The 26797-nt window shown below is 41.7% G+C and overlaps 1 protein-coding gene and 1 pseudogene across 6 annotated transcripts; one reads left to right on the top strand and one right to left on the bottom strand.

Annotated features, from left to right (window-relative positions):
* Nucleotides 1-503: 503 nt before the first annotated feature.
* On the top strand, nt 504-982 carry LOC116069101 (annotated as a pseudogene).
* A 17130-nt stretch (nt 983-18112) lies between these two features.
* Fignl1 (fidgetin like 1) lies at nt 18113-25980 on the bottom strand. 6 transcript variants are annotated; one of them, XM_031339002.1, is made up of 3 exons: nt 25900-25967; nt 23269-23384; nt 18113-20543 (listed from the first exon to the last, which is right to left on the bottom strand). In XM_031339002.1, exon 3 carries the CDS (start codon nt 20531-20533, stop codon nt 18497-18499), a length of 2037 nt encoding a protein of 678 aa, XP_031194862.1. In that variant the 5' UTR covers nt 20534-20543; nt 23269-23384; nt 25900-25967; the 3' UTR covers nt 18113-18496. The 6 variants fall into 6 exon arrangements, with proteins under 6 accessions (XP_031194862.1, XP_031194864.1, XP_031194865.1 ...); XM_031339004.1 differs by having other exon boundaries at nt 18114-20543; nt 25890-25967; XM_031339005.1 differs by lacking the exon at nt 25900-25967 and adding an exon at nt 25590-25880 and having other exon boundaries at nt 18114-20543.
* Nucleotides 25981-26797: the final 817 nt, after the last annotated feature.

Here is a 26797-nt window from a genome sequence, read left to right as displayed (position 1 = left end):
CTTGATAGCCAAGGTAATACCATTTACAATAACAAAAACAAAAGCAAAAAAACAAACAAAAAAACAGTATATTAGCACTGAGATGGTATAAGATATAAATAGTATCTCCAAAGTTACATTTTGAGAAGAAAAAATATCAGCTGAGCCAATCACCTTCCTGTTTTTCAAATAATATTCCTTATAACTTGATACCTCTAGTGAGTGTTTAGGTTCAGTTGTGGCAGTAGAGTTAATGTAGGATGAATGGTTTCAAATCACGAAGATGAATCCTCAAAACCATTCACTTCGGTGGTGCCAAGCCTACTTACAATACTGTATATGAGAGAGTTGCAGCAGGTGAGAACAGACTGGTCTGGGGAAACAGAAACATGGTAAAGAACTGTGTGTGTTTCTACATGAGAAGAGGTGTCCCAGAGTACCTGTGCCGTGTGACTGGGTTGGGTAATGTGCTTAAAAACTATGTACTGGCCCTTTCCCCTGGCTGGCAGCGCGGAGACCGCACGATGCCTGGAGTTACTGTAAAAGACGTTAACCAGTAGGAGTTCCTCAGAGCTCTGGCAGCCTTCCTCAAAAAGTCCGGGAAGCTGAAAGTCCCCGAATGGGTGGACACAGTCAAGCTGGCCAAACATAAAGAGCTTGCCCCTTACGATGAGAACTGGTTCTACACACGAGCTGCTTCCACAGCATGGCACCTGTACCTCCGCGGTGGTGCAGGAGTTGGTTCCATGACCAAGATCTACGGAGGACGGCAGAGAAACGGTGTCAGGCCCAGCCACTTCAGTAGAGGCTCTAAGAGTGTGGCCCGCCGGGTCCTCCAAGCTCTGGAGGGGCTGAAAATGGTGGAAAAGGACCAAGATGGGGGCCGTAAGCTAACACCTCAGGGACAGAGAGATCTGGACAGGATCGCTGGACAGGTGGCAGCTGCCAACAAGAAGCATTAGAACAAAATATGCTGGGTTAATAAATTGCCTCATTCATAAAAGAAAAAAAAAAACTATGTACTGTGTCTGAGCTTTACCAGATGAAGGGGGAATGAGCTGAGAGGTAAGGATGGGTGTGCTGGCTAGTTTTTAGCCAACTTGACACAAACTGGGAAGAGGGAACCTCAATAAGAAAACGCCTCTGTCAGATTGGACTGCAAACAAGCCTGTGGGGCATTTTCTTGATTAGTGATTGCCTGTGAGAGGGCTCAATCCTCTGTGGTTGGTGCAAACCCTGAGCAAGTGGACCTAGGTTATCTAAAAAAAGCTAAGTGGGGAAGCCACAAAGATAACAGCCAGAGAACAGTGCTCTTGATGGCCACCACTTTGGTCCCTGCCTCCAGATTGCTGCCTTGAGTTCTTGCCCTGACTTTCCTGTGATCAGGATGTGGAAGCCGGATAAGGCCTCTCCCCACTCTAGTTGAGTTTTGTCCTGATGTTTGTCATAACAACAGAAAGCAAACTGACACTGATCATTCAGGTGGAACACCAGACAGAATAGAAGCAATGCTTTGGGTGGAAAAACAATACAGAAAAGCTTTAGCACTACTGTATTTGTTAGACTACAGTGACTATTTTTGAAGTCTCAGCCAAGTGACAAATGAAATACAGTGCAAGATGTCAAGAATTCATCTTTCCAGTTGAAGTAAGATTCAGAAATTTAAGGAGAAATTTCTTTGAGAGGGCCTGCATTAGATTAAATAAAACCTTTTACCTCATCTTAGGATCAATTTAGTTCTTTCCTGCTCATGACAACATCCATACTATAAAAATCATTCAAATGTGACCATTTCAAAATAGCCAGTAAAGAACAGTTTGAATGCTCCCAAAACAGATGTGACAAATGTCCAAGGCCTAATTTGATCCTTATACATGTTATACATGCAGTAGAATGTCATACTGCATCCAATCAACAGGTATAAGACCTATGTGTCAATCACAAGTCAAAACGTACTTCAGCTTTCAAACTTGCTCGGAACCACAAAGACTTCCAGAATTTTGCCCTGTGTCTTGTAAGCTATTACACCTGACTTCAGCTTCACACAGAATAAAACTGCTATCAGTGTTTCCTAACTTATATCCTAGAATTGGATTGTCTGTTAGTCTCAATATTGTGTCTAAAAAGTGTGGCTGCAAACAAAGTCATACTGAGGACTACACAGATTTTGCCCTAATATCCATGATGGGAAAAAAGCCAACTGCCTGACCTCTGCTAGAAGTGATCACTCACCCTTTCTCACTGCCCTGCCTTCCTTACAAAGCCCCACCCAGTTATCAACCAGCTCTTACCACCTGAAGGATCATAATGCTTCCCCTGGACACGGATATGCAGTCGGAGGAGGAGCACTTACATGGGACAAGCACAGAGAAAAACCTAATATTTTTGTGGCAGCAATGACAATAATATGTGACAAAGGAGTTATTACCCTTGCTCCTTAGAGGAAAGAGGGTCACACCTGAGAGTGCCCATCCAGTGGGAGCTCCACCTTTCACCACCCCAGGACCCAGTGGGCAGCCTGACACATGATAATGTCAGCAGGATTGTACTGAGCATTAAGAGCGGGGAGGGGTGATAAATTCTCACCATAACAATAGTACATACAAGGTACACACGTGCCCTTTGGGATGTTCTGAGGCCATGGAAAAATAAAGTACAGAGAGCTTGGAAAGTCACACCTGGCAGAAGCAAACAGCAATCCTACTTTTTGACTTCACGTGCTGGGAGACAGGGATGCTCTTGCATCCAATCATTGTAATGTGGGATGTCAGAAGGACAGGGAAGAACATTATTTCATTCCCCACATAGAAAATTTTGTTATAACAATGCTGTGCCATAGGCATGAACTAAGTATAGCTATTTAAACTTAATTAAAATTAATTAGAATGGGAAATTCAACCTCTTGGTTGCAAACATTCTGGATATTCAATAAGCTGGATTTGGCTCTGGCTCTGGCTCTGGCTCTGGCTCTAGCTCTGGCTCTGGCTCTGGCTCTGGCTCTGGCTCTGGCTGCCATCCACATTGGATCACACAAACAAGGAATGCTCCCATCCATGTAGCAAGTTCTCTGAGGTAGAGCTAATGATAGGTAGCTGTTTGCCTTGCTCTGTGGGACTCCCCAGTGTCTAGCGCAGTACATAGTACAGAAGGTCAAGCCTGAATTTCCTCCCAAAGTAAACCATGCCCTCGAAATAAGATTCCCAGAAAGCCATCCTGGCCTACTGTATCTTAATGGTGCATTGTTTAAAGATTGCAGCAACTTTCACTTCTGTTTGTGAATAGACCTTTCACTCTGCCTGGGAGGAAAATGGCATTTGCTTAAGGTCCTCTGCTTCTGCCGCAGTGTTCACACCAATCCCATTCGAAGTGCTGATGATGGAGGCGATCCTGGTAGCTCAGTGTGCTGCATCTCCCTGTGAGTCTGAGCCCTGGTGGGTTCCTGTGACCTCCAGTCCCTCCCACCAGCTAGCAACCTGCAAAACAGAAACTCTAATGGACAGCAGGCAGAGGGTGGGATCTCTAGAAATAGGGAAGGACGAGCAACACCCTCTTAGCCAGTTCTTGCAGGATCATCCTCCTCCCAGGAGAGAAAGAGGAAAGGAAGGCAAATCACTTTCCACTTGCTTCTGCTTCTCCTAAAGAAACTGCTTGCCTAATTTCCTCTGCAGCTAGAGAAACGTTCCTTGTGAAAGCCACTATTTCCACACACTCAAACTCTATGGACTCCACGGGCCTCGCAGAGGTATTTACATTTCTACTCTCCTTCTGTCCCAGCAACTTCAGCTGTCCTGGCAGCTCTGCTTAAAGACAAAAAACCAAGAGCAACGCACACTGACTGCAGTCAGCAGGCCCTTCCACAGAGCATCCTGGCTCCACTGGACTGCAGAGGTGGACAGGAAGGAGCTCTGGAAGCTTCCATCCTAAGGCCCACGCCCTCCTAGTATGGCCATCCTGCACAGTCCCCTGAATGCCACCGGTTTCTCAGGGTCCCTGCAGCAAAGGGATTTGAGAAAGTCAAAGCCATTCTCACACTCAGAACACCTCGGTAAACGCTGTTCCCTCACCTCAAGCCTGTGCCCGGAGAGCCTGCGGCCTGCAGGGAGTACCTGTGTAGCTAATAAGACCCTCACCTCTTTCATGGACCAAAACACACAGAATGCATTCGGGCTATGGAGAATAGGACCCTTCCAGCTCCTGGGATGTGAAGGGAGTGCTGGTGAAATACCCTCCAAGAGTAAAGTGAGGTGTCTCTGTGCTGAGGACTGTGCTTGCACAGAGCCCTTGTGTTTGCTGAACGAGCTGGCCACTCCCTCCCTCCCATATCTCCCACAATCCCACTCTATACTCCCTTGACTTGGAAGAGAGCAGTTCACTCAGACTGGATTCAAAGCACATGTCATGGCTATCGAGATAACCTGCAGGAGAAGCCCATCTGCTGGAAATCTCTCACCCAGCAAATACAAGGAGTGTGTGGTGTTAGGCACGGCACCTGGGCTTTCAGCATCTTATTACCTGAGCTGCACTGTTATGAGTGAAGCAGTCACCCTGCCTCAGCCTAACAAGCAGCTGTAACTACAGACCTATGCCACCAGACACTTAAACGTTCACCAAAATGAAGGGTGAATGTAAAAGCCATATGGAAATCTGTGACTTAAGTAAAAAATTACCATTAAGCCCAGTGTAATGGTGCATACCTTTAATCTAGCCCTTGGGAGGCAGGGATAAGATGATCTGTGTGAGTTTTTGGCCAGCCTGGCCTATATAACAAGTTCCAGGCCAGCTAGGTCTCTATAGTGAGATCCTGTTTCAAAAAGAAAAAAATATATAATCAGAGAAATAATGGGCCTAGGATAACATAAGAGAACAGGGGGATAGTCCAGGTTAAAGTTTTAAGTGGGAATGGGGAGAACAGGGAGAGGGGAGAAGGATGCATGAAGAAGCCTTGTGGAGTCCACTAGTTTATAAGCTAATTAAAGAATATAAGATACTTTCTAAAGCTTTCTATGATAAAAACATATCAAAGGATCACAAAGCCAGCTCTGCAGAGGATACTGGAAGGAATACTGTGGTCCAATAAACACATCTTACCATCAAGTAAAAACAGTATCAAGCTGGGTGCGGGGGCACACGCCTTTAATTGCAGCATTCAGAGAGCAAAAAGTGGAGAATATCCCAGTTAGAGGCCATCCTGGTCTACAAAGAGAGTTTCAGGACAGGAAGAGCTACACCTCTGTCTCAGGCAGGTAGGGGGGACAACAGTACCATAGAATAAAGCAATTAATTTATAGAAAAGGGAATTCCAAAGAGATAGAACTAAGAAACATACAGGAACAGCTATTCTAATACTTGACAAAATGACCTCAAACCAAATCTAGTCAGATGAGATAAGGAGAGCCACTCCACACTCATTAAAGAAAAAAAAAAAAATCAACCAAGAGGACACAATGCCAAACCCATAGATCTGCAGTGCCCTCAACTTTGCTTTGTTTGTGTAGTGAGTAGTAGTGAACGAAGGCTCTCAACCAAGTGCCAAGGATGATGAATTCTTAGGCTCAGCTGTGGATGAATCATCTGACTTAGCCTCCTTCATCCAAGGCTCAGGGACCAGTACAGAAGAGTGAAAAGAGAAAATGTAAGAGTTGATGGGAGAAGCAGCGTGACATGACTTCTGGACACGCCATGCACGGCTGCCAAACACATCAGCTCACAGCAACTGTGGACACCTGTGCAAGACCTGCACAAGATTAACCCAGTAAAAATTCCAGCATAAATGAGGAAGACACCCCCAAGGTCCCCTTAGCGGAGAAGTTATTAACAGTTGATGGCTACTGAGGTAGGAACCCTCTACAGATCCACACCTATTGCATTTGGACAGCATTAAGTGAACTCAGAGGCTGTCAATTAAAAAAAAGAGGAGTAGGGTGATGGGAGAGTGGAGGGAGGTAACGGTAGGTAGATATGATTAAAATGCATTATTTAAATGTATAAAAAATTGAAAGGATAAAATTATCATTTTAAAAAGTTGTTATGATAGTTTTGAAGCACCTAAAATCACTGTTAAAATAGGGAGAAACCCTCAAACCTGAGCTTTTTTAGCAAATCAATAGACTGAAAATTTCTAGGTTGGAATTCCTTGCAAGGGTACCAAAATTCAAACTTCTTTCCACTAGATAAGAGTCGCTCCAAGTCCTTGGCCGAGCCCCGGGGAAAATCTGAGAGGCGCTCGCCCCCTAGTGGCAACAGAAGGCAAGATAGGGAGCCGATTTCACTGGTCTCGAAGAGGTTGGGAAAGCAGCGTGGCCGGTTAAGGCCTGGCACAGGCTTACCACCTAGTTGAATATGCTTTGTCAGTGTCCTTTATTTGTGGGTTAGTTTTGAAATTAAAACCTTGCTTTTGAAATTGACCTTAAGAACTCAACAACTGTGCCTACTGAAACCAATTCTTGTATAAACACTGTTAAAGCTAGGCCCACAAGGACTATGGGGTCACCCTCACTCTGAAGCTCAAAACCCTCTAGCTTATGGACACTCCTGACCTCTGCTGGTCAGAGGAGGTGGAGCCTGCCTACCTCAAAAACCAAGAACTGCAGCTCACCACTGGCCAGTGACCAACTCATGAGTGAGAATGACAGAAAATGACGAGATGTTAACAGATCTGGGCTCAAATTCCAAGCAAGCAAATCTTAGTTTAGGTGAGCTGTCAGAGGGCTTCATTTTTCCTCTGTGGCTGTAGTAGAAGAGCATCTCCTGTCTCCGGGATGGCCTTAGGAGAAGATGAACTGCAATGTCTATCAATTCACAATGCACAAGACTCCGACGAGGTAGCGACCTTCCAGAAGTCCCTGAGGTCCCATCTCCCCCGCCCCCTCCCACACACACACATACCCTCAGCACTGTTTAGAGCCTGCCATCTAGTTATCAAGATGAACTTCACCGTGAGACAGACCCATAGAGTTATGAGGAAGATGAACATCCACTTGGGGTATATGATACCAACCCACGGTCGTGCTAAAAGCATTTTCATGCCATGTCTCTGTGAAACAAAGCTTAACCCATGGTTGGGTTTGTGCAGTTTTTGAATAGGCACCTAAATTAACACTAACCGTTCAGCTGTTTTTACCAGTTATGCTTGTAAGCTAGAAAATCCCAAATATCTTTCAAATGTGGATGGATTAAAAACACCACCACCAATTAAAAAAAAAAAAAACCACCACCAAAAAACTCACAGTGTTATATCCCTATCATGGATACTGAAAAAGAAAAAAAAAAAACCCTACTATATTTGCACCAACATAGTAATTACATTCCCTTGATGAAATCAATTAAAAGATTACAATGTGTGGGTTATAAAAACTCCAACAAGTGCAAACTAATATTTATGTTAAAAAGCAATTCAGTAGTTACCTGGTGTTGCTTGAGGGTCAGGTGCAGTGGGTAGAAGGAATTTCAAAAGACAGAGGTGTTTTCAGAGTTAAGACACATACTGTGGTGATGTCATTGTTAGCTTGACTGGATTTAGAATCATTTAGGAGATTAACGATGAACACTTCCTGGTGCATCTGTGAAGGCATGCCCGAGGTATAAACAAAGAGGGGTCAAGCTACCCTGAACGGTCGATGGATCGGCTGGGGGCCAGGATGGGGAAAGTCCATCCTCCTGCAGGAGCTGAACGGTGGATGGATCGGCTGGGGGCCAGGATGGGGAAAGTCCATCCTCCTGCAGGAGCTCCTTCTCTCTGCTTCCCGGCCACCACGAGATGACCCGCCCTTCACCGTGTCCTCACTGCCACGATGGACTGAGACCTCTGAAAGCATTTTTAAAATAAATCTTTGCTGCTCAAGTATCTGGTCACAGTGACAGGAAGTCTGGTGTGTGTGTGTGTGTGTGTGTGTGTGTGTGTGTGTGTGAATGGGAATTACTACAAAGGAAATCCTAGGGGGGAAGAAAAGTCTGCAAAGGCTGATTCACTGGATAAAAATGTAAATGGTGTGAAGAAGTTGGACTGTTGCTATTTGTAGATGCTGATGACAATTTTTCCTGGGTGATCTTTAGCCTGCTGAATAGATATTCCCTGTCCCACTCTATGCAGGAGCTCACATCCTAACAAGCTAAAAGAAAAAGAAAAGAAAAGAAAAGAAAAGAAAAGAAAAGAAAAGAAAAGAAAAGAAAAAGTTTAGGAATGTATTAACACTCCAGCACTCGAAGGGTTAAGAGTATGGTCAGTCAGCATCGACGTCATGACCTATAGAAGCATTCCCCCCACCTTGCTATAAGACCCTTACCTCATGTACCTATTAATGTATTGAAACGTGCCTTCATGTATGGCTTTCTTTGTTCAATTATTGTAAAAAGTTCATGGTATTTGGAGGGATCAAATTTGTGTTCCCAGTCATTCATTCATATTTGTCTCTAGAGTAAACAGTATCTTTTTATTCATTGGAAGTGAGACTATTTCTTTCATTGACTACGTATACATCTATTAAAAGTAATTAAATTGGGCTGGAAAGACGGCTCATCGGTTAAGAGCACTGACTGCTCTTCCAGAGGACCTGAGTTCAATTCCCAGCAACCACATGGTGGCTCACAATCATCTGTAATGGGATCTGATGCCCTCTTCTGGGGTGTGTTTGAAGACAGTTGCAGTGTACTCATATAAATAAAAACTAAATCATTTTAAAAAGTAATTAAATTGTACACTCTAAATATGTGCAATTATTGTGCTTCCATTTTATCTTGATAAAGCTATTTTAAACTTTAAGATGTCTGGGATTAAATTATTTTGAAATTTCCATTTGGGGGGTTTTACTAAGAATGCTGCAGGATTCTTTGGTAGCCACCATGGATGACTCTTATGATACTGTGGCTGCCTGCAGCCACACACGACCGGGTCTTCTGGAATAGGAGTCAGAGCCTGAAAAATTAAGGGAACAGGAATGCGGGAAGGGGTTTAAAAACTGAGACCAAGGCATGGTGTGCTTTCAGTCTTCCATCATTATTCAACTCTCCTTGTTACAAGCCTCCCCCAAGTCCGTCAGCAACTCATGGCCCAATCAGCATCTTCATCTTCAGTCTCTGGAGGCGGAACTTCTGGCATAACAGGAACTTGGAGAGAGGCGTGGCTATGAGCAGGATGTTGAAGAGAGGTGTGGCTATTTGTAGGAGGTTGGAGAGAGGCGTGACTATTTGTGGCAAGGCAAGGTCTGAAAGAACCAGCTCTTAGCTGGAGGAGAGTCACATGATACCTTGGGTGCTATGGTTTGAAGAACTTAGAATGGGCTTTAATTGTCTTGGTGGTGGTTATTAGGAGGTAGACCCTTTAGGTGATGGGTCATATGTGTTCCATGCTCACAATTCTCGAATGCTGTCATCTACTCTCCAGGTGCTGTCTAGCCCTGTCCTGAAGCTTTCACCAGGTTTAACACTTTAGCCTTCAGACTAAACTTCGCCTTCAGACGTGTGAGAAATTTAGTTTCCCTGTGGATTATTGTATATGTATTCTGTTACTGCACAAGAAAACTAAGAGACCACCAAGTCCTGGGAGACTATTCAGAGGTTAACAGCACACAACTGCGAAGCCCTTCCATACTCTTTCCCTTACACCTTACTCTTTCTCCTCCCTCCAGTCTAGGAAGACCTGACTGTTCCCGACTCCCTCCCATATTCCCCTGTGGCGTAACCCCCTCCCCAGTCCTTAATATGTTACTCTCTTAATCAGCATAGGGAACCTGTCTTGAATACAATCCCAGGGAAGAAACTAGAAAATTGGGTGAGGGAATAAATAAACATCTCATCCTTCCATATATATATTCATATTGGGACAGAAAAATGGCTCTGTAGGTAAAGGCATTTGCCACTAAGTTTGACCCACCCCTAGGGCCCACGTGGTCAAAAGATAAAACTGACTCCTACAAGTAATCCTCACATCACCTTATCCATGCTATACGTGCTCCTCTGACTGGGCAGCAATATCAGATGTGTCTGTTTAGTATAACGGTTTTTAAATGAAAGTACCGAGTATACTATGAAAGGAGAGGATTCATTCAAAAGTGAATTATGAACTGCGTCCTGCGGTGAGCACTGAATTGCCTAGGCAATGCCTAACAATAGATGAGATTATGTGGTGCGACTTAAGGAATACAACAGAGCCTTTGAAATCAGCCACACATAGGACTAAGTCTTTCCAAGGTACAAGCATGGCTAGGAAAACAATTTTTCACTTCTTTGTATACAATGTTAGGGTAGATAGTGTGCATTTTCCCACTCTAATTTTGGCAAGTTGAGAGGAATAAATAATGAAGCACTGACATACTTATTTTGCTTCTACTAAGCTTATCCATTAAAATAGATTTATCTGCATCATTTCCTTTAAATTGTAATAATGCCCTCGTTTTACAGCAATTTTTGATACTCTGTGAAATTATGTACACAGATACTTATCATGCACTGGGGGTTGTGTTGTTGCTCTGGGTCAGAAGCATGCATACAGCCAAGACATTTCTTAGAGGCATGAGAGCTCACAGAAATCTGTACTCAAACTTGGATGAAATAGAATTTATCCACTTCTGTAGTCACAGATGTAATGTTATGCATATATGTTGCTTGCTCAAAGATTCCTTTGTAAAATGGGTTTCTGAACATTCAATTTCTTAAAATGCAGATGAAGTCCATATTTTCCTCACAGCTACTTTTTAAAGCAGGTTTGATTGCTTTGCTCAATTTGGAATTGGATGAATGACTTTTTGCTATGGATTCTGATCCTGAGGTTTACTTTGAAATATGTGCAAAATGTGGAGATTTTTAACCTGTTTTTTAAAAAGATTCATCTTGAGTTTGGTCATCATTTTTTCAGCCCTGTTTTCTATATGTAATGTGAAATGTTTTCTAAGAGGAATTTCTGAAAGAGACCCTCACTTCAATCCCCACTTTTCCCTTAGGTATCAACATCCAATGCCTTTAATTTTAAAAATTAATTACTCATGTCCAATGTCTTAAAAATAGCCTTGTGTTGTTTTCTTTTTAAATTAAATGGAGTGCATTTCCATTGTGAACAATAACTACACTGTGTATGTAAACCCAAATCCTGACTCCCTAGTGCTTGGACTCAAGGCCTGCACCACTCCTGTTGCACCCAGGCTGCAGCACAGTGCACATAAATAAAAAATAAATAAGTGATGGTGGCTGAATTTTAAATGTCAGTGCCCAACTCTGTAGAAATACCAAGATGGGGCGCCTTCTTACATGAGGCAGCTCTGAAGAAGCCAGCCTGTTCCCCTGTGACAGGAGGTTAGGCCTGGAGCGGGCTTCCTCCTCTTCCTGGTTGGTTGGTCCCAAAAGCAGAGTATGAAATGGCCTTGATGGCTGATCAGCACACACAGATGTTTCAGTTCTAAACTGAAGCCTTTCTTCTTCTTACAGCTGCTAACTTTAGTTGTGGATTCAAGTGAGTTTAATTTGGCTTGGGGTTTGGTTGGGGTTTTTTTTGTTGTTGTTGTTTGAGACAAGGTTTTTCTGTTAACCGCCCTGGCCTCAAATTTAAGAGATCCACCTGCCTGCAGCCTCTGAGATTAAAGGTGTGCAGTGCACCACCACACCCAGCTGGGTTGGATGTTTTATACAACCCTTGGATCCTCCCCTCTCCTCCACAAGTCCTGTTTGGATCCCCACTACCAGCCCATGTCTACTCACCATTTTTCTTTGCAATGCCCTCTGGGAATAAGCAGTGACCATCTCACTTTCTTTGTCGACTATATCCCTCTAACTCTTCCTCAAAAAGTCTGCCTCGGGCTGGTGAGATGGCTCAGTGGGTAAGAGCACCCACTGCTCTTCTGAAGGTCCTGAGTTCAAATCCCAGCAACCACATGGTGGCTGACGCCCTCTTCTGGTGTGTCTGAAGATAGCTACAGTGGACTTATTTATTATAATAAATCAATCAATCTTTGGGCCAGAGTGAGCAGGGACTGAGAGAGTGGGGTCTACCAGAGCGACCGAGGTTGACTGGAGTGAGCAGAGGTCCTAAAAGTCAATTCTCAACAACCAGATGAAGGCTCACAACTATCTGTACAGCTACAGTGTGTACTCATATACATGAAATAAATAAATCTTTAAAAAAAAAAAAAAAGTCAGGGCTGGTGAGATGGCTCAGCAGGTAAGAGCATCTACTGCTCTTCCCAAAGGTCCTGACTTCAAATTCCAGCAACCACATGGTGGCTCACAACCACCCAAAATGAGATCTGATGCCCTCTTCTGGTGTGTCTGAAGACAGCTACAGTGTACTTATATATGATAATTTTTAAAAAAAAAGTCTGCCTCATTATAAATGAACCAAAAGGAAACCACCTTACTACGTTCACAAATACTGTTTTGGGAGTTTTTTGTGGGTTTTTGTTTTGCTTTTGATGAGTATGGGTGTTTTGCCTTCATGTATGTCTAATACTGTCAACAGGCCAGGGTTCCCCTGGAATTAGAATTGCAGATGGTTATTAGTAGTCATGTGGGTGGTAGGGATCAAACCTGAACACTCTGAACTAATTTACCTAATGAGTCACCTCTCCAGCTCCTGCTGTTAGGTTTTGGCCACCCTGACCAATATATAGATGATGGAATGCCTGAAACAGAGTGACCCTGATGAGGATGCTCTGGAAATATAAGCATATATTGTGCTTCTAAAACCCAGTAATAAAAAAAAGATCTGTATTGTGTAAGTTGTTTTTATATTCACTATCTGCTGAAATCATTGGCATGCTAATTTTACCTCTTTCTTTTTACTTGTTCATGTGGCTCCTAGAAAATTTTAAATTATATATGTATTTCTCACTGTGTAGGTTAAATGTCTCAATGGTCCTGGCCACAGTTTCCAAGATCTGCTAACAGAGTTTGAGGGAAGGATGATCATTTTTGGCAGGACTCGTGACAATCATTCACAACACACATACACACATACACACAAATTATACACACTTCTGACCTTCCCTTGATACTGTGCTCAGAGTTGGTGCCTGTTAGTTGTCATTCTTACAAGTATTACATTTTTGTTGCTGTGATAAAATAAAATGACCAAGGCAACTAAAGAGTTTATTTTGGCTTATGGTTCCAAAGGGATAAGAATTCATGATGGCAGAGTAGAAGCAAGAAAGATGAGAGCAGTAGGCTGAGAGTTCATGTCTGTAAATTGCAAGCCAGAGAGAAATGGATACAATATAGAATTTTTAAACTCTCAAAGCTCACCTTCAGTGACTTAATTCCTTCAACAGGGCAGTGCCTCCTAAGCCTCCCCAAACAGCACCAACCAGGGACCAAGAGTTCAAACATCTTACCCTATGGGGGACATTTTCATTCACATGACACTGCTCTAAGAAACTACCACAAGTCTAGTATACTACACAACAGAACTGAGTGCTGACTCAGTTCTGTAAAGCACAATACTGGTAGCTCTGTTGCTTTCTCTGCTGTAAACCAGTTTACAGACACTGGTGGTAGCTGCATGTATTGCCTTATATCACAGTCTAGGCCTGAGGTGTTGTTTTGTTTTCAGTGTGGAACCTATGGTCAGCTCTGAGGCCTCCCTCAAACCCTGGCTTTACACTGTGGAGTGAGCTTTGAATCTGACTACTTCTTTTCCCACCAACCAGGAAACATGTGCTTTAAGGATTCATGCAACTAGATTGGGTTTATATAAATAATTCAGGGTAATTTTTCTATCTTTAGGTCCACTAAACTGTATCTGCAAAGCCCTTTCCAGCAGTACCTAGATCAGTGATGGAATTAGGGGTCAGGATTTTGGTACATTTTCAGAATTCTGTCTACTGTTCTTCCTACACTGGAAACATCTTTTTTTGAGACACTATTTAGGTCTGGCCAGCCTGGAACTTACTATGTGGATCATGGTAGCATCTAAGTCAATGTGCTTACCTTTGCTTCCAGGGCAATGCTAGGATTAAAGGCATGTAACAACACGTCTGGCCAAAGGGATGCAGCAAGGTAGGAAAGAATAAAATACTCGAGGCTAGAGACAATTAGAACTTTATTTTCATTTCATAAAAAAACATTGAAGGGTTTTCTTTAGGGGACACAAATCAATTTATACTTTAAAATGGCGTGGGTTAACACTGCTTACAGTGTCTTTCACTTGCTCAGCAGTGAACACATGTTAATTGTGAGATGAATATGATCTCTGTGGGCCCAAGTGATTGCCCCTATGTTCTAGGGAGAGGGATGTGGAAAAAAGACTTCTCTTCATAGACTGTAGGGAGTTTTGGTCTTGAAAAATGAATTAGTAAACAAGTTTCAAAGTAAAAACAGAACTAAACTCTTAAGTATCTTGAAGTTCACTGCTTTGCCAAATAAGGCATAAGGTGGCAGCATGAACTCACTTTTTAGGTCACAGGTTCACAAAAACCAGACTACTATAAATCACTCTCGTGTGGGGAGCTCCACTTCCTAGTGGGTCTTAGTGGACTATGAACTCTGCAGGACCAGTCTCTGCAATTTCTTCATTGAAGACTGCCATAGCCTGCTCTGCTGCCTGAGCAACAGTTAAAGACTAAGCCCTACGAGACCTATCTCAGCTGGCCTTTCCACAGGCAGACTACAAGTATAGTCTGGGAACTCCAACAATCCAATACAGAAACACCTAAGACACAACTATTTTGGAAAGACTAATCTTTCTTTCCTTTTCTAGTATTGCAACACATTTACTCTCGCCTTTCCATTCTGTGGAGTGTACAGAAGCTTTTGTTTCATTAAATCTCATGCATTGATTGTTAAAACCTTATTTCCTGTACTGGAAATCTCACTCAGAAAGTCTTTACTTATGCTTATAAATTGAAGCATATGCCTTTTTTAAAAAAACAGTTTTGGGGTCTCAGGTCTTACGTTGTCCTTGATCCATTTAGAGTTTTGTGCAGAATGAGAAAAGCATCCTCTGTATGTGGATATATCAGTTTTCCTCACATCACTTCTTGAAGATGCTGCTTTGTTTTGTTCTCCAGTGTGTATTTCTGACATATTTGAACAATATTTCTCCCTGACACAAACTTATCTAAGCTCCACAGAGGGGAATGGCCTCTAGCTGGTGACTAATAGTAAAAAGTCAGTATTGACAGGGTCAGTATTTTGATAGATGTTGTCGGTGGGAACAAAAAAATGATAAAATTAAGACTGTTACAGAGTAAAATGAAATCAGCTGGGCAATGGTGGCACATGCCTTAATCCCAGCACTTGGGAGGCAAAGGCAGGCAGATCTCTGAGTTCAAGGCCACCCTGGTCTATAGAGTGAGTTCATGAATAGCTAGGGCTACACAGAGAAACCCTGTCTTGAAAAAGGAAACAAAACAAACAACTCATAAAAATATATCAAAGCACGAATAGACACTTAGTAACTGTCTACAACACCTTGGTAACTTTTAAGATCCAAGAGTACTGAAGTAGTTTCTAAAGAGAATAAGCACCAGATAAGAAAAACTGTACTTAATTCCTTCATATTAATATCTAAAGGTCTAAGTAAGGTTCCAGTATCTTTATACAAAAAAACGTTTTTTATACAAAAAAGGGCTATATTGTAAAGGGCTCAGCTATCTTTCACTGTAAGTAATTCTGATAGAAGCGTCACAGAATAAAGATTCTCTTGGGTTCTGTTTCAGAAGGTTCTGCTCAAGATGATTTGGCAGCAGAGCTGGTGGCAGGGGAGTCTTCACTTCACACAAAGGAAGCAGAAAGAAACCAAGAAACTGGGACAAGCCACCAAGGATAGAACCCAAATGACCTATTTATTATAAATAAGTCTTACCTCTTAATGTTTCTGGAACCTTCCAAAATAGCACCACTATGATTGAACATAAGAGCCTGTAAGGCACACTTCATATTCAAGTCCTAACAAGGATAAAATTTTGGATATTAGGAGATATTTTAAGATGTTAGAACAGAAGAAATAGCTCAGTGATTAACAGGCTCTTGTAGAAGGCTTTGGTTTGATTCCCAGCACCCACATAACAGCTCCTAACTGTAACTCTAGTCTCAAGGGATATGACACCTTCTTCTGGCTTCTGTGATCACTACATGCAAATGGTGTACACACATACATACAGGCAAAACACCCATATGCATAAAGTAAAAATAAAGGTTAAAAAAGTTGCCAGGGGCTGGAGAGATGGCTCAGTGATTAAGAGCACTGACTGCTCTTCCAAAGATCCTAAATTCAAATCCCAGCAACCACCATCCATAATGAGATCTGACGCCCCTTTCTGGTGTACTTAGATAAAACAATAAATAAATCTTTAAAAAATAAATTAATTAAAAAAAAAAAAAAAGCTGGGAAGTGGTGGCACACGCCTTTAATCCCAGCACTTGGGAGGCAGAGGCAGGCAAATTTCTGAGTTCGAGGCCAGCCTGGTCTACAGAGAGTTCCAGGACAGCCAGGGATACACAGAGAAACCCTGTCTCAAAAAAACAAAAACAAAAAAAACAAAACTGAAAACAGTAGCTTAAGTTCTAATGTGACAACCACATTTTCCAAAGGGGGAAATGTGCAAAAGGTTTTAAAGCAACAATGTGTAAATAAAAGGTAGATGAAAAATAACAATATGCGCTATATATACCAAAGCACAAACTTTTTTTAAAAAAGTTAGATTTTATGTGTAAATAAAATCAATTGATTTTTTTTTTGTCCAAATGTATACATGTGTATCATTGTACCTGACGTCTGCTGTAGTCAAGAGGGCACTGGATCCCCAGGAACTTAAGTTATAGGTGGCTATGAGCCACCATGAAATACAAACTTTCTAAATTCACTCATTAAAAGTGTTTCAACGAGGGCAGTGGTGGTGCATGCCTTTAATCCCAGCACTTGGGAGGCAGAGGCAGGCGAATTTCTGAGTTTGAGGCCAGCCCAGTCTACAGAGTGAGTTCCAGGACAGCCAGGGCTACACAGAGAAACCTTGTCTCGAAAAAAACCAAAACAACAAAAAAAAAGTTTCAAATTCCAGGACTAGAGAGATGACTCAGCAGTTAAGAGCACTATGTGTTTTTCCAGAGGTTCTGACTTCAATTCCCAGCAACCACGTTGTGGCTCATAACCATCTATAATATGATCTGATGCCCACTTATGGCATGCAGGTGTACATATAGGTTGAACACTCATATAATAAAATAATTTTATTTATTTATTTATTTAATATGAGTACACTGTAGCTGCCTTCAGACACACCAGAAGAGGGCACCAGTTCCCATTAGAGATGGTGTGAACTACCATGTAGTTGCTGGGAATTGAAGTCAGGAACTCTGGAAGAGTAGTCAGTGCTCTTAACTGCTATCTCTCCAGCTCCCAAATAAATATTTTTTAAAAAGTTATAGCTGGGCAGTGGTAGGGCACCTTTAATCCCAGCCCTTGGGAGGCAGAGGCAGGCAGATTTCTCAGTTCAAGGCAGGCCTGTTCTACAGAGTGAGTTCCAGGACATCCAGGGCTACACAGAGAAACCCTGTCTCGAAAAACCAAAAAAGAAAAAAAAGTTACAAAAAAGATTTCAAATTTCATTTCAAGTTGTCATATTCACAAAAGAAAAATATCAACTCTGTTAAATAATTATAGCCAATCTAGAACCAAACAAAACAGTGTGTAAGGCAAGATTTCTGTAGACATTTATAATAGTACTCAAAATGATGATAAACTTTAAAGAAAAGGAACTGGCTAACTGCATGGTGGCACAGGTGTGAAATAACACTGCTTTGGGGAACTGATTCAGGGAGAATGGTTCATGCCAACAAAGCTGCATACCAGTTGGAGGGGAAAAACAACAGACAACAAAAGCATAGGAAAATCATATGCATATATGTTGTATACAGAACTGTTTTAAAACAAGTAATTTGAAAGAAATTATAGCAAAATTAAGCAACTCTGTCAAAATAGTAATAAACTAAAAATTTTTATTCTCTTTAACACTTAGTTTGAAATGGGGCTTTTAAGAATTATCAGATAAAATAGTAATAGAAAACTTTCCAGATCCCTTGAAAAAAACCACAATTATCACCTTTTGAGGCAGGCTACATCCCTGATACAAGAATGTATCTTGCTATTCCTAACATGTTTTTATTAGTTAATTTTGATATGAAAAAAAAGCCCACGAAACAAGTTACAAACCAGCATGGGTTAATATAGTTTATTTTCTATTGCTTTTATTCCAGTCTTTGGTAAGATCTTAACTCTAAGCCAAGAATGCAATGCTGTTTCAAATGTAAGACATAATAATACTACACTAACAAAGTTTATTATTACCAGACTAAAGTTCTAATTTGAATTCACTTAGAAACAAAAGGTCATTCTATTTAAATGAAATGAGCTTATATACCATATAATAACTGGAAGGCAAATACAACATACTAATACATCAATCAGTTAGTCAAGCTGTTATCATTCTAATCTGAGGCACAGAATTCAGGATATACTCCAAAACAATACAAGTAGCACACCAAGCTTCCTATGCTAAAGGTACTATTAGACGGCAGCTTCTCCCTTCAATCGCTATATTCACTTTCCACAACCAAATGTTTCGTTCCAGTTTTCATAAAGCTCCAAGTCTTTTGGAGACACAGTAGGTCGCACAGTTTTAAAAGCATTTTCAAAATCAATATAAGCTATTGGTCGAACTTGATCTGGACTTATGGTAGCAATGTCAGCAGTGTGCAAACTGCGAATAGGACCAAGAGAAGCCTCTCTGCAAAGCTGTGTCATATCTGCTCCAGAAAACCCATCAGACTGCTGCACTACCAGTTCTGTTTCTTCATCACTTAGGCAACACTGCTCCCTAGACATGAGATTAACTACTATCTGTTTCCTGGCTGAAGCTTCTGGGAGGGGAATATAAAGCCTTTTCACCAATCTTCTCCGGGCAGCTTCATCAATCTCTTGGGGCCGATTTGTGGCTCCCACCACAAGAATCCGGTCTTCAGAAGATGTGGTTGCTCCATCTAACTGAACTAAAAATTCCGTTTTTATCCTTCTTGAAGATTCATGTTCACCATCTCCTCGTTGAGACAATAAAGAATCAATTTCATCAATAAATATGACAGCTGGCTGCTGACACCTTGCAACAGCAAACAATGCACGGACCATTTTTTCTCCCTCACCTACCCACTTAGAAGTCAAGGATGAAGCAGAGATACTGAAGAATGTTGCTCCAGACTGACTAGCAATGCACTTGCCAATCAGAGTTTTACCAGTCCCTGGAGGGCCAAAGAGCAGAATTCCTTTAGGGGGGCCTCGCAATCCAGTAAAGATATCTGGCCTCATCATGGGCCATACAACAATTTCCTTTATTGTGGCTTTGGCAAATTCTACTCCAGCAATATCGTCCCAATGTACTGGAGGCCCATGATCCATGATTTCATTCATAATAAGTTCAACCATGCGTGGCTCTACATTCTTCAGACGATCATCAGTGAGGTATGCTGGTTCTGTAGACCCTGCCCTACTAGACTTGTGCCTCACCTTTCCATCCTGCTCACTTCTATCTTGCTTATTAGATACAGGAGGAACAAACTTTCCAAATATCCCTCTCGATCTCCCAGCTCCCAGAGACTTTTTCATAACACCATTAGAAGATTTAGATGTATGCTGGGATTGATGGCCCTTTTTTTTTTTATCTGCCCATAATTGTTCTTTTGCAGTTTTAAAGGTAGGCAGGCTATTATCTTCCCTTTGGCCACAGTCTTCTGTTTTACTAAGAGCCTTATTCAGTGTTGGATTGGAAAGCATGTCAATGGTGTTCGAGTCATTAAAAGCCTTCCTTTCTCGAGGATTTTTACAACCAGAAGGAACACAAGACAGATTAGATAAGAACATATTTAGTCCTGTGCTGGTTTTAGGAAAGCTTTGAGTTTCCTTTTCAGTGTTTCCAAATAACGGTGTCCTGTGAAATGTTGCAGTAGTTGACTTACCTAAAGATGTTGAGGAGGTGAGACTTGTCTTTGTGGTATTAGTTGCTGTAGGCAGCAGAGCACTCTGGGAAGGGGAACATCTCAGACTGCTCCCTGGAATGGGTTGGGTCTTATCTGTGTCATGAGCTGAACTGGATAATGGGTCAGCCTCTTCAGAACTTCCACAAACACTAAGTTGAGGAACCTCAAAGATAGTGGGCTCTTTACACATGACTACTGATGCATCAGCAGGTTCCAACAGAGACTCTTTAAATTTCTTGCCAGCTTGCATCATCTCCTGTACACTACTCATTTTGAAAACATTATTTTTTGACAATCCAGATTGCCACTTTTCACTGTCAGCCTGCTGAGATCCTGCCAAAGCAAAAATGCTCTCTGCATAGTTATTCAAGCCAGTTACAACATTGTCAGAATCAATAATTGCAGAGTATTTTTCTGTATACCTTTTGAACAGGTTGGTAGCAAAGACCTGAGAGATCTCGGAGTTGGCATATGCACACTGAATTCGATGTAATAGTGTACGGTATGCATCGGCCTTCTGCTTTGGTGTACATATGCTGGATGTAACCACACAGTAATTCTTCTGCCATTCATCCACCTGCACAGACCTAGAGCTGGACATCTCCATATCAAAGGTTCTATAACACAAGACAAAATTGAAGGCAAGTCAGTATCAAGAAGAAAACAAAAGTATAAAACTCTGCTAAAAAAAAAGTACAATAAATTTTTAAGGTTCATTTATAAAGACAGATTATTTACTTGTAAAAGAAACATCTAGTTAATCATGTATTTCAAGTACTCATGACACAAAGATACATTTACAGTTTTTAAGATTAAGGACAACCAAATGATCTCATAGATGCTAAACTGTTTTACTTATAAAGTTATTTTCCTACAGAGAAAATATTCATGGGTTTAAGCAGCAAGGACTTAAAGGTAACCAAAAAAAGGGGCTTGGGAAATGTGACTCAGTTGGTAGACTGCTTACTAACATGCCTGAATCCTAGTGTTCGATCCCCAGCCCACATACACTAGGTATAACTATGCATGCCTATAATCTTAGTGCTTGGGTGGTAGATTCAGCAAGAGAAGTTCAAGGTCACCACTTTCAGCTACATGGTAAGTTTAAAGCCAATTTGCGATGCATGAGACTCTGTCCCAAAAGCTTTCATAAACAACTTAAAGAAGGGAAGGATTAAGTTACAAGTGACAGGAGACACCCAATATGGATACATGGCCTCCATACACAGGTATACGTACAAGAATATACACAGGGGCTTGAGAGATAGCTTAGTGGTTAAGAGCACTGACTGCTCTTCCAGAGGTCTCAAGTTCAAATCCCAGCAACCACATGGTGGCTCACAACCATCCGTAATGAGATCCGATGCCCTCTTCTGGTGTGTCTGAGGACAGCTACAGTGTACTTACATATAATAATAAGTAAATCTTTTTTCTAAGAAAAAAGAAAGAATATGCACAAAAGGACTTAAAATTAATTAATGGTTCAATTTCCCATTCTCATGAGATAGGTCATCCAAACAAATCAACAAAAAAACTTCAGACATAACCTACACCAAAAATGAAATAGACTCAACAAATATTTTCAAGCTACTGTATCTAGCAGGAAAAAAAAAATTCTCAGCAGCCAATGGAATCTCCTATTAACTGTATCACTTTTTAGGCCATTTATCATGTCTTACTAAATACAAAAGAATCAAAAATATTCTCTTGAGGGGTGGAGAAGATGATTCCTCAAGCACTGTCAACTTTGCTTTTGGAGACAGGTCCCTCCCTGAATGGGAGCTCGCCAAATAGGTTATAGGTTGATTGGACAGTAAACACCAAGGACCGCCTGTCCTCCCCAGCATGATTACAAGTACCTGCCACCATACTTCCTGTCGAGATTTCTTACATACTCTCTGAGGATCAAACTTTCATTTTCATGCTTGTTCAGCAAGCACTTCGTTGAGACTAAGCTATTATCCTAGACCAGAGTTACAAGATTCTATGAGAATGTGAAGGTGGCTGGAGAGATGGCTCAGCAGTTAAGAGCACTTGCTGTTCTTGTAGAGGACAGGGCAACCACATGGCTACTCTCGACCACCCATGACTCCAGCTCTAGAGGATCTGACACCTTCTTTTGGCCACAATGTACACACTCATGCACACATACACATACCCCTTCTAAATATATAAAGAACTGAAAAAACTATCCCTCAATCTTCCAATCAAAAAAAATGTTCTAATGAACTGAACAGTTCTCAAAAGAAATACAGCCAATAAATACTTGCACAAGTGTTCAACATTCTTAGTCATCAGGGAAACACAAAACTATCTTGAGGTTCTATCTCCCAGTCAGAATAGTTGTCATCAACAAAACAAATGACAACAAATGCTGTGAAGAATGTAGGAAAAGAGGAACTCTTATTCCCTAGTGGTGGAAATACTAATTTGTTCAGCCACTAGAAAAATCAACATAAAGGCTTATCAAAAACAAAAACAAAAACTGAATATTGTACTCCTGGGTATATACTCCAAGAATTCTAAGTCCACACACCACAGAAATGCTAGTGCATCCATGTTTATAGCCATAAAACAAAACAACTTCAATGCTCATCAACAGATGATGTATAAATACACAATGGAATTCTATGTAGTCATAAAGAAAAATGAAATCCTGATATTTGCAGTAAGTCAATACAACTGAAAATCTTATGATATGCAAAATAAGACAGATTCAGAAAGACAAATATCTCATTCTCTCACATCCAGAATCTAGATTTAGAAATTGTATGTGCACACACATTTACATGTGTTTATAGGTCAGAACTAGAAGGGGATCATGAGAAGAGGTTGTGGTCTTTAGGGAGTTGAGAAATAGTGCAATGAATCATGAAATAGGAAAGTAGAAAGAGTTTTTGCATATGCATGCATTTACATATATATATATATATATTGTGTATGCATGAATTGTAGACCATGGATATAGAAGGTGATCATGAGAGGAGGTGGCTGTCTTCAGGGAGGAAGGAAAAAGGGCAATGGGACAAGTAATAGGAAGGCTGAAGGGATCTAGTGAGAAGGAAGGAACAGGGGAAAAGGGTGGGTGGGTAGGAGGCAGCACTGGGTGGAACAAGTCAAAACTAAGTATGAAGATGCCATAATGAAACTTTAAATCTTAAGGCTGTTTTCTAAGAAAAACCAGATAATACTAAGCTAGTCACTTACAATTTTTGGATGTTCAAATTTTTCTGAAGGAACCATTGTGAGAATCAAATCAGGTGACTATGAAAATGATTTGAAGACTTGTATCCCTGCTATACAAACGTAGAAACTGAGCTGAGAGTTAAAGAACTGACTCACTAGAGAGAACTCTGCTGATTATGACCAAGGCCAGAAATCAAGGCCAAGTTCCACGTGAAGCACTATGTACTTTACCAGGTACTAAATACTTCTTGATGTTATCAGCACAGGTTGAGCTGCATGAAACATAAAGATGAATGGTGACATGTTTAATATTTTTAATGACTTATCATGAATAAACACTTGAAGCATGATGCCACAAATCTTCCAAATTTTCCCCATTTCTCAGTGTTAAATTAAAACCTATAAAAAAAATGAACTCCAAGAATAATCCAAAAAGTCTACTAGATTAGGGGTTTTATTTCAATTTTTCCTGATGTAGTCTCAAAAGCCCCTTCACATTGTTATAAAGAATTTTAGGAAACTATACAATTAGGCCAAGGAGATGGCTAAGCACAAGCCTGCCAACTTAAGTTCTCAAGATCCCCATGGTTCCTGAAAGTAGTCCCCTACTACTGTCCACATGCACAGCTTGGCACAAATATGCTCCACTTACCATTAAATAATGCAAAAACTATTTTTGTAATGTACAATTTGTTTGCCTGAATACTAAGATGAAAAAAAAATTTTAAGAAAACCTTTTGACTTCCTAAGTATTATGATAAAACAAAAGAATATAGTTAAATAACCAATACTTTTTATGTGAGCTATATTTAATATAGCTTTGGTGGTGGTGGTTTTTTGAGATAGGGTTTCTCTGTGTGGCCCTGGATGCCCTGGAACTCACTGTGTTAGACCAGGCTGGCCTTCAACCTCAGAGATTCACCTGTCTCTGTCTCCGGAGCACCGGTACTAAAGGGGTACACTACTACTGTCTGGTTAATATAGCTTTTATCTCTGGCAACGCTATGTAAAATATTTAGCACATTATAAGTAGGTATACATACATCTTTGCTTATAATACTAGGAAACTTAACATCTAGTGAAACTGTAACTTAAATCGAAACTGGAACAGCAGCTCTGAGGCAAGTAAGTAACCCTGCTTTCATCTGCTTTAACCTTACTCTCCATTATACCACACCAGAACCTGAAGGAGAGGTAACTTGGAAAATATCAACCACAAAGGTTCACAATGATTATAATTATCTTTATAGCTTCATTTCAATCTATCAACTAAAATCACCAACTCTAGTCATTTTCAAAAAAAATTGTCCTCTTTCACCACCATCTTTTTATTCAAAAGTCATCTCCCACGTTTTACTTCCTTTCCAGTCAGTTATATCCTACAACTACACATACATACAACCAAATACAGTCTGTTGCCACTGCTCAATGACACAGGTACTGACCTGTCTAACAGTTCTAAGTCATTTCAACCTTTGTGCTCTTGATAAAATCTATAAAGTATGGGCAACTGAGTTACATTCCAATTTTCTTTACTTTGTTAGTTTTCTGATTATGAATATTTTGGTCATTCAAACTAGACAGGTGGCTTCTGCAAACAAGAACTACTTTTCGTTGTATTTAGATTTTCTTCAGTACCTAGTCCATGGTATCCACTAAAATAATTATTAAAAATTGGAGTGCCTACTATATGCCAGACATCATTTTTGAACTTTAGAGAACTCTAGTTTACTAGTGGCAAAGTAGCATAGGAATTTAGAGCACAGATTCTGAAGCTGTAAGTCCTATCTTTAGACACTGGACATAAAAGTTTTAATTGTTATCTATTGAGGAAGGGTTTGAGGGCAACTTGCAGGAATTGGGTTTTCTCTTTTTACCATGTTAGTTCCTAGGGATCCCAGGCTTCAGGTCCTCGGGCTCAACAGCTTTTACCCACTAAGCCATTTCCCAGGCCCTGAATTCTGAATGCACAATCTGCTCTTTCAGCAGTGACTCTCTTAAACTACGTCTGTTTTCATCTGAGGGAGATAGGGGGAGAAGCAGTGTGCACCATTATTTAGCTGACGGTGACAGGTTGTTGTAATTATTGAAAGCATTACAGAATCCCCAGAACTTAGAAATATGGTAAGAGATTATGAATTATTTTTCCTCTTTGGAAGGTCCCCCCTCAGGCCATAGCGACTATGCATGGCCTGGAAGCAGTTATTACAACTGAAAAATATCCTATTCCAAATGCTTGGGGTCAGAAGTGTGTCTGATTTCTAGATATTGACACATACATCATGTAGGGGGCCTCTACTCTAAATACGACTCACGTATACTTAATATATACATTAGCTACATAACCAGAAGGTTAACTGTAGATAATATTTTCTGAGCAGGAATGAATTTTAAAAAAAAGAGTTTCATGATGAGGATGTTATTTGGGGCGTCAAGTTCAGATACTGGGGTATTTCTGATTTTCGGGGAAAATTCACCTGTGTTAGTATTGTCGAAAGCACGGGTACTCAAAATGAGTACATTTAGGTGGCAAACCGGCTATAGCCTTCCCAGCAGTCCTAGCGGGAGGTAGCTGGGGCTGACTAATCCCCAAACCGTCACACCCAAAGGCGTCCCTCAGCCCCAGCCGCAGCGCCGTCTCGCCGCGGGCTTCCCAAGGCCACCCTCTCTGAAGACCCGAGTCTAAGAACGGACAGAACAAAACAAAACCAAAGTAGACGCCCGGCGTGGCGACCCACAGCCTCGGCCCGCCGGCCTAGCGGAGAACAACAGCCTACCGGCGCCCACCTGCGCTCCCTGCCGGGACAGCAGCCACCGAAAAGCGCGCCCTTCGAAGTGCGCCTGCGCGAAGTGACGTGCTCGGCCCGCGCTGCGCAGGCGCGTATGAGTAGGGGCCGCGGAGCGCGCGCGGCGCGCAGCGTGAGGGCGGGGTCTCGGGAGGCCTGAGGTCGCCGCCCAGGCCCTAAGGCGGGAATTCGGGTTTCCCGCCCGCGCTCTATGAGGGAGATTTATCCCGCGCTGTGCCGATGGTTTGACCTAAGCAGTCCCTTCGCTTCCGGTTCACTGCAGGCTTACTATGTTCTTTTTTGCCGAGCTAGGTGCCGCAAAGTAGGCAGAGGCAGTGAGAGGGGAAAGAAAGCTCAGGATCCTAGAGTGCAGGAGTTCCCCGGGAGGGCGAAACCGACCGGGTTGTAGGGGAAGAGGAGGTCTCGCCTCCCGGCCGCCACTCCAGAGCCTGCCAGCTCCGGCGCTCTCCATCCCTAACTATCAAATATATCAGCAGCTATCAAATAGAATTCAGGAAGATTTGATAAAGGCTACAGCCAGCCTTAGACGGAATACCAGGATTACCGAAGCACTAGCTGGCAGGGATCCAGTAAGAACGGAAAAACTGCTTTTTTTTTTTTTTTTTTTAACTAAACGTAGGTAGCTAAACATATGGACAAGCTTGGAGTCACCGATGGAACTTTCCCCGCATAGCTTTGGGCCCCACCTCACCCCACCCCCACCTCTCTATTACCAGCCAAGACAGCTTGCAATTTGGGGAGAGGTCACCAAGGGTTAGGTTCTTAATTGTTTGTATAGGCATAACAAGCCACTGGGTCAGGCTCCAAGCAGTCGGGAGCTGATTGTCAGAGAGGGGAGGGGGAGTGTGCTCTTTTTTTTTCTTTCTTTTTTTTTTTTT

This window comes from Mastomys coucha, unplaced genomic scaffold, assembly GCF_008632895.1.
Source record: "Mastomys coucha isolate ucsf_1 unplaced genomic scaffold, UCSF_Mcou_1 pScaffold22, whole genome shotgun sequence".
NCBI classification, from domain to species: domain Eukaryota; kingdom Metazoa; phylum Chordata; class Mammalia; order Rodentia; family Muridae; genus Mastomys; species Mastomys coucha.
This window is presented reverse-complemented; position numbering and strand designations above follow the sequence as displayed.

Coding starts and splice junctions, on each gene's coding strand:
- Fignl1 (XM_031339006.1), bottom strand. CDS start 20,533: ATGGAGATGTCCAGCTCTAGGTCTGTGCAGGTGGATGAATGGCAGAAG.